Consider the following 8,621-nt stretch of genomic DNA (forward strand, 5'->3'; position numbering starts at 1 on the left):
CAGTTTAGATGACTGGTCAGCTCTAGGAAGAGTCCCGGTGGTTCCGAATTTCTTCTTTTCATGGATGATAGAGGCCACTGTGCTCATTGGGACGTTCAAAGCAGCAGATATTTTTCTGTACCCTTCCCCAGATTTGTGCCTTGAGACAATCCTGTCTTGGAGGTCTACAGACAATTCCGTTGACTTCATGCTTGGTTTGTGCTCAGACATGCGCTGTCAAGTGTGGGCCCTTATATTGACAGGTGTGTGCCTTTCCAAATCATGTCCAATCAACTGAATTTACCACAGGTGGATTCCAATTAAGCTGTAGGAACATCTCCTAGGATGATCAGTGGAAACAGGATGCACCTGAGCTCAATTTTGAGCTTCATGCCAAAGGCTGTGAATACTTATGTACATGTGATGTCTTAGTTTTTTATTTTTAATAAATATGCAAAAATCACAAAAACACTTTTTTATGTTGTCATTACGTGGTATTGTGTGTAGAATTTTGAGGGAAAAAATTTATTTATTCCATCTTGGAATAAGGCTGTAACATAGCAATATGTGGAAAAAGTGAAGCGCTGTGAATACTTTCCAGATGCACTGAATATATGTGAAAAACACTATATACAATTTGCTTAAGTAAAAGGAAAAAAAAGTTAGTCTTTGCTGAGCTGACAGTTCTGTAATGAAAAAAGTTTGAGCACCCCGAGGTATAAAATTAGTTACAGACTCCTGGCAGCAAAAGATTAAAATCCAGGCCTAATTATAGTTTTATTTTCTATTGCATTTCTCCTCTCTTGCTATTCACTTTGCTGTAAAAAGATATTTCTGGGGAAGAGTATGAAACCTTCAAAAGAGGACAATTGGAGGTGTTGCCAAAATCCACCATTCAGATTCTAACTATCATTTTATAGAATGTACTAGCTATAGTGTCCTTATACACTGTGGCTTCAGTCACGCCAAACAGCTCCTCTTCGCGCATTAGGTCCCGTGCGACTTGGCCGTGAAAAGTGTCTTTTTCATTCAAAATGTGATTCTTATTTGCATACATAAAACAACTGAGAGTGGCAGAACTGCTTTGCTAGTGTACAATGATTAGTGGGATGTGCAACATTTGTACATCTGTGTGTGAATCTATGTAAAAAAGGGCTCCGATGCTAGCAACTGCGGCTTATAAGCTTATTGGGGCAGGGACTGATGTGAATGTGCAAATATTCTCTGTAAAAGTGCTGCGGAATATGTGTGCGCTATATATATATATATATATATATATATATATATATATATATATATAACTGGTAATAAATAAATAAATAATCCTCGCGCCAAGTTGTGCTTCACCTGCGACTCTGTACGTGTTGAAAACCAATTCCTGTGCAGTTAAAGGTGCAGCCCAGCGTCTCTAGTACACTGTAAGCGGCTGTGTGCTGCTTCTGCTGTATGAATAAGATGCATCTCAGTCTCATTGGGCTTTTCTCACCATATGGCGTAAAGATGTCCAGAGTACAGTATGAGAACACATCTGTATGATGGCTAGAATTGAATTGGTTGCTATGGGCAGCATCTCTACTCATCCTCCTTAGAAGGTTTGATAAATCATACCCTATATATTATCAAGGAAGAGAGAGGGGTCGCACAGACATCTATTTTAATTAATTGTGTTCATATATTATTTTATGTCCTTTCCCTTTATTCAATGATGCATGTATATGCCTTTTTAGTGGGAGGTGCTCCAGGGATATCATAACTGTAAGAGGTCAGAAAAAGAGGAAAAAAGGAATTCCCTATATTGGGCACACTCGGACTGTATTATTTTCATAAAGTCAAATATCTGTCATGATAGATGACCACTAATCTAAAATATAGCTTTTATTGAAATCTTTAGAAACATGAGCGAAATATAGTGCATGTGAATAATTGTGAAATCATAATAAAGTGAATTAAAAAGCTTAGTCACTGTAATTCTTGTGTTTCTTCACTGTCTCCAGTATCTGAACATTGTTGCAATATCTGTAGCAAAATTGGTTGCCTTATGTCTGATAATGATACCTTTGTATCTAGGAGTGGAATGCTCCTGTTACAGTTTCAGTATGCCACCACTATTATGATTTTTATCCCATACTCGCAGTGTGCGCATCACTGACAAGTTATACTTGGGTGGTGGACCAAACTTTAGGTGCCTCCTATTGTTAGGAATTGGCTGCTCCTAGGAGAGTTCCCTGTGCTGCTGCTCTCTATATATGAAGCCTGAATTTATGAATTTATTCAGGATGCTTTACTCTATATGTCATTAAACCTTGTTCATAATTTATGTGTCAACATCAAATATACATACATGTGATATGTGGGGAAGTTTCATATATCACATCCCACATGAAGTTTTTTTAATGTGCTGCTGATATTAGGGCACTCGTTATTTTAAATGATTTTTATAATCAGAATTACAACACTCTTTTTTTCTGTGTGGTTACAATCCACACTAATTAATTGGCCTGTCAGCACCTACCGCACACACGTATGTGATATATATTAAAGGTTCTGTGACATTTTCATATCTATATTTTCCATAAGATTTTCAATGTGTCAATAGACCTTATTCATAATCTATATCCATACCAAATGTGCATACATGTGACATGTGGGGAAGTTTTATGTATCACATCCCACATGAAGTATTTTAATGTGCTGTTGACATCAGAGCGCTTGTTTTTTAAAAATAAATTTTTCTTATAATCAGAATTGCAACGCTCCTTTTCTGTGAGGTTATAATCCACACTTATTCATTTACCTGTCAGCACCTATCACACATACGTATGTAACATATATTAGAGGTTCTATGACACTTTCATATATATTTCTCATAAAGTTTTCCTTTACTGCACATAGTGGAAAATGTATTCATAACCACTATATGTATTGTTCTTTATCTTACATGTAGTGTGTCAACCCGTTATGGTATATCCCCTCAATGTCGCACTGGTCACTATTCCCACACTAAATGCATATATGGGTGTATATCCAGTTATCGGGGCCCCACATTCAATGACTGCAAATTGTAGCTCTATTATGTGGGATAATAGAGCTACAATTTGCAGTCATTGAATGTGGGGCCCCGATAACTGGATATACACCCATATATGCATTTAGTGTGGGAATAGTGACCAGTGCGACATTGAGGGGATATACCATAACGGGTTGACACACTACATGTAAGATAAAGAACAATACATATAGTGGTTATGAATACATTTTCCACTATGTGCAGTAAAGGAAAACTTTATGAGAAATATATATGAAAGTGTCATAGAACCTCTAATATATGTTACATACGTATGTGTGATAGGTGCTGACAGGTAAATGAATAAGTGTGGATTATAACCTCACAGAAAAGGAGCGTTGCAATTCTGATTATAAGAAAAATTTATTTTTAAAAAACAAGCGCTCTGATGTCAACAGCACATTAAAATACTTCATGTGGGATGTGATACATAAAACTTCCCCACATGTCACATGTATGCACATTTGGTATGGATATAGATTATGAATAAGGTCTATTGACACATTGAAAATCTTATGGAAAATATAGATATGAAAATGTCACAGAACCTTTAATATATATCACATACGTGTGTGCGGTAGGTGCTGACAGGCCAATTAATTAGTGTGGATTGTAACCACACAGAAAAAAAGAGTGTTGTAATTCTGATTATAAAAATCATTTAAAATAACGAGTGCCCTAATATCAGCAGCACATTAAAAAAACTTCATGTGGGATGTGATATATGAAACTTCCCCACATATCACATGTATGTATATTTGATGTTGACACATAAATTATGAACAAGGTTTAATGACATATAGAGTAAAGCATCCTGAATAAATTCATAAATTCAGGCTTCATATATAGAGAGCAGCAGCACAGGGAACTCTCCTAGGAGCAGCCAATTCCTAACAATAGGAGGCACCTAAAGTTTGGTCCACCACCCAAGTATAACTTGTCAGTGATGCGCACACTGCGAGTATGGGATAAAAATCATAATAGTGGTGGCATACTGAAACTGTAACAGGAGCATTCCACTCCTAGATACAAAGGTATCATTATCAGACATAAGGCAACCAATTTTGCTACAGATATTGCAACAATGTTCAGATACTGGAGACAGTGAAGAAACACAAGAATTACAGTGACTAAGCTTTTTAATTCACTTTATTATGATTTCACAATTATTCACATGCACTATATTTCGCTCATGTTTCTAAAGATTTCAATAAAAGCTATATTTTAGATTAGTGGTCATCTATCATGACAGATATTTGACTTTATGAAAATAATACAGTCCGAGTGTGCCCAATATAGGGAATTCCTTTTTTCCTCTTTTTCTGACCTATATATTATCAGTAATTATCCATATCTCCCAAATGTCCTGATTTTGGTGGGACAGTCCTGTTTTCAGAGCGCTATCCTACACTGCTCTGTCCTGATCTGACCTATTGGGCGGGATGTAATGAAGTCCGCGTTCGGGATGCTGAAGGCATGGTTTAGCCTTGTACATGATTGCTCCTTTAAATAAACATCCGAGTTTGGCCGCCATCCCGCACAGCACCCAAACTTGGACTTAATTACATCCCGGCCATAGTTGGAAAGTATGGACCATTCATATTGCTCTGCACAGCATAGCATAGCAGCGGTGCATGGGTGCTGCACACATATGAGACTGGGGTGTGTAACAGTGAAAAGGTGATTTCGAGGGACATGAATGTGGGAAGTGTCAGCCTAACATTTTTTGGAACTAAGTACACCCCCTGGCAGGCACAGACTGGGGGTCGAAATCGGCCCTGGCAAGCATGCGCACATGACGGGAGCGTGCGCCGCTAACAATGGGGGCATGCCATGAGTCAAGGGGGCATAGACTTGCAGCATGCCTCCATTTCCATGGAAAGGGGCGGGGATGTGCCGCGAGTCAGGTGGCGTGGACACGCGGCATGCCTCCATTTCCATGGAGATAGGCAGGGGGGAGGAGGAGCTTCCACAACAGAGAGCCGGAGGCTGCGCTGCACACGGCCTTCCCAGCACTCTGAATGACAGGATCCTCCCACCAGCCCATTGGCCCTTCGGGCATTTGCAAGAAGTACCAGATGGGCGGCCCGGCCCTGCCCCCTGGAGACAATTCAGGCACAACATGCAGCACTAGTGGGAGGTATGACGAGCGTTTTTATGTCTTAGGGGTTTATTGCAGAGTTTTGAAGGGAAGCTGGGGATTGAGATTAGGGGTAATGTATGGCCCACTTGAAGGTTAGATGACTGCACAAATGAGAAATGAGAAATCACTTTCCTGCTGTAAAGTTTGATATGTACAAAATCCCCATGGGTCCTGCAAAGCAAATTCATGCAAAATTCAGAGCAACCTTAAGAAAGATGAATGCACATTTAACACTGCACCAGCCGTAATAATGTCACATAAAAGGCATTTTCACATTGTAAATTAGAGGACAATTTGCTGACATATTCAAGTGAAGGAAATCTGTATGGAACATAGAAAATTGTCCCCAGAAGAGCAGCTGCAGCAGCTAGAAATTTAATTTTTAAATTCTCATAACTCAGAAAGTTAAACAGTGGGAAAATCGCAGAGGAATTATTAGACCCAAATACATTGATTTTAAACATAAATGATAGTTACCCTTTAATAAAAAATTGATTGAGATTTTGTCTGGCAGCTTGTACATGTTACCTCACGAGTCCTTTTTCACATGAACGACAAGTGCTCTTCCAATTAAGAAGCTGCTCGGCTATGAGGCTGCCGTAAGCCATGTGATGCTAATTTAACCCTGTGGGCTGTTATGTACTTGACAGAGCCACGAGGCGCCTTGTAGCTGAAGAATAATTATTAACTTTGGGTCAGCAGAGAGCTACATGTCCTCGCGAGTACAAATAGTTGTAATGGAGACTTATTTTGTGCTAAAAATGTTGCTTTCAATATTCTTTAGAGCCAACCTGGGTACAGTATAATTTGTTCCCCAAGAGACTTGTGTCAGAAATTTCAATGTGCGAAGAACTTTAAAGACTCTGAAAGAATGGAAGAGATTCTACTAGAAGAAGTACTACAGCTGTCTACAGTAAGAGGACAACACACCTCTTCTTTAGGTTTTATAAGCCGGACCCTTCCTGTGTGACAGTGTGACATTGCATGATGATGGAGCCATTACTTACAAGTTCTAGCTTTGATTGTTGCTGTGATGACATTGATATGGAGGTGGCATATGGTACTGTTTTCTCTTTTGTGTGTTCATAAGGAGATTGTACATGATTATATTTATTTGTAATTACTGCAATTTCTACTGGATACATTTAATTTTAATGCAACTCTTCATTGCCCTGACCTGTATATAATAAGAATATATAAGATTGCCTTGTGTCTCCTATATGTCTCTTCCTTTTATTATCTCCATTATATCCTTCTGTCCTTAATGAAGAAACGCACTGAAGGTGTAGTTTACCCCATCAGGAAGCTTTCCGTTCAGGTAGATATCTGGTCAGGATGTCGCCTAGTGACTTTATCTTGTCATCTTACGAGCCCTCTGGCTTCTGGAGAAGAGCTGCCGGGAGAGATTGAAAGAGACATTGATTGAATCAATTACATTTTCAGAACACACTCCCTGATGACGACTTCTGAATCCACAAGCAGCTACTTTTTCCCATCAACAACAGGGCTCATGACAAGATGGCGGCTCCACCTCTGGTTTAAGCAGCAACTGCAAAATATGAGAAGGAATGTGTGTCTGTGTGTGGGGGGGGGGGGGGGGGCTACTTTCATGATTAGAAAATGTAATATAAATGAATTTTGTGAATGTATTATTTCTAATTAATATAAAACATCACTTATTCCTAAAAATGGGTGTCTCCTAAATTCGGTATGAGTTTATACCCAATTTGTGCATCATTGTATATTATTCATGTTCAAGTTGCATTTTATGTAAATTTGTATGCACATAGTGATGACGCTGCTAACAAGGTGATGACATCACCCTCCCATAATTCATTTCTTTATTATTTAATACTTGACTGTCAGCCAACACATTTTTACGTACAATGTAGTCATATTCAATAAGACCTTAAAAATATCTGCACAAGAGGTCATGAACTCCAAGAGGTCATTCAGGAATGGGATCAACCATTTGATCAATTTGTTTGCCCATTGCATGAAAAAATGACTATATTAGTGTCTTTGGGGTCAGATTCAGTAATCTCTTTTTTTCTCCAAGGTTAAAACTTCCAACTATATTGTGTGTGTATATATACATAATGCATTCATATCAATTACATATTATTTCAATGATTTGCTCAATTAAAATTAGAGATGAGCGGATTCAGTTTTACTCGGATTTACTCGGTTCTCAAAACAGCATCTTATAGGCTCACGGATGTCAAGTGTTTTGGATAGCCAATCAGAAAAATCCAGATAAAACCGAACTGGCGTTAATTCTGGCAATACATCCGAACCCGCTCATCTCTAATTAAAATTCATACAATGAAATATGAGTGTTTTTAATCTAGTCTCACATTGGAAACTTTGTGTATACATTAGTAACATACGCAGTAAGGGCAGGTTTTATCACAGCTATTCTGAGGTTTTACACATTCATACAGTTCCCCATATGTAAGAACAGGCACTGCAGCAGATAATGTAACTCCTGTATCTCCGATATCTGTATTCATGCAAATGTAAATATCAGAAAGAAGTGCATTTACTGACCAAATAGTGTATGCCTGGAACAACTGTCTGACCAAGTATCAGTCTAAAATACTTTATAAATAACGTAATTTGGATGAAAAAAAAAAAACAAAAAAAAAAAACTATTTTTTACTGCTAATAGTGACAGCGGCAGTTTACACTTCCGGGTTCTGTCCTGGCAGTATTATTGGCATGCGTGACCATAATACTGCAAGGGCTGTAATTGGAGAGAGCCTATAGTAATGGGGCTCAATGGGTGAACACCACTGAATATGGCATTAGTTTCTAGAGTCAGTTTTCAGAGCTTGATGAATAGTGTATGGGGACAGCTATGAATGGGCTGGGTACGAACCCCCAGCATTCAGTATCCCAATAGACAGTCAAAATCCCAACAGATCCTGGAACTGAAACACTACCCCAGCACTAACCGACCCCCCCCCCACCCGCAGACTAACCCTAAACCGCACCCTAGTGCCTAACCCTAAACCCCAGTGCTTAACAGCGGTATCCCTTTGTTGATATTCTGTCGGGATTCTGACTGCATCCTGCATTGCACGTCGAGTCTTTAGTGCATGCAGGAGATAAGTCCTATGGTACTACTTTGATGAATGTATCAGAAACTTAAATATGTGAAAATCCAGTGGAGACTGACTGCAATTTTCACATTTTTAACTGAACTGTTCATGTTGATTAATAGGCCTCCATGTTAGAAGTTCAGAAAGATTACAAGTTGTTTCAGGCTTCATTTTCATAGAAGTGAAGGCATTATGCAAGGTTTAAAGTTCCTAAGTACAGGCTTAGTCAGGCCCTGTGGTCTGAATCATTGCTAATATTTTCAATCAACCCAAAAGCAGATAATTTCTCTATCGTCCTAGTGGATGCTGGGGTTCCTGAAAGGACCATGGG

The 8,621-nt window shown here is 38.8% G+C and overlaps 1 protein-coding gene across 1 annotated transcript in view; it reads left to right on the forward strand.

The window, feature by feature from the left end:
• Positions 1–6,772, forward strand: part of LOC134966202 (beta-2-glycoprotein 1-like) — a 96,817-nt gene extending 90,045 nt beyond the window's left edge. The window contains exon 8 of the mRNA XM_063942767.1: positions 5,971–6,772. Coding sequence (XP_063798837.1) covers positions 5,971–6,044 — 74 coding nt within the window. The 3' untranslated portion in view covers positions 6,045–6,772. The remainder of the gene's footprint in view (positions 1–5,970) is intronic.
• Positions 6,773–8,621: the final 1,849 nt, after the last annotated feature.

This window comes from Pseudophryne corroboree, chromosome 10 (genome assembly GCF_028390025.1).
Source record: "Pseudophryne corroboree isolate aPseCor3 chromosome 10, aPseCor3.hap2, whole genome shotgun sequence".
In the NCBI taxonomy this organism is placed as follows: Eukaryota; Metazoa; Chordata; class Amphibia; order Anura; family Myobatrachidae; genus Pseudophryne; species Pseudophryne corroboree.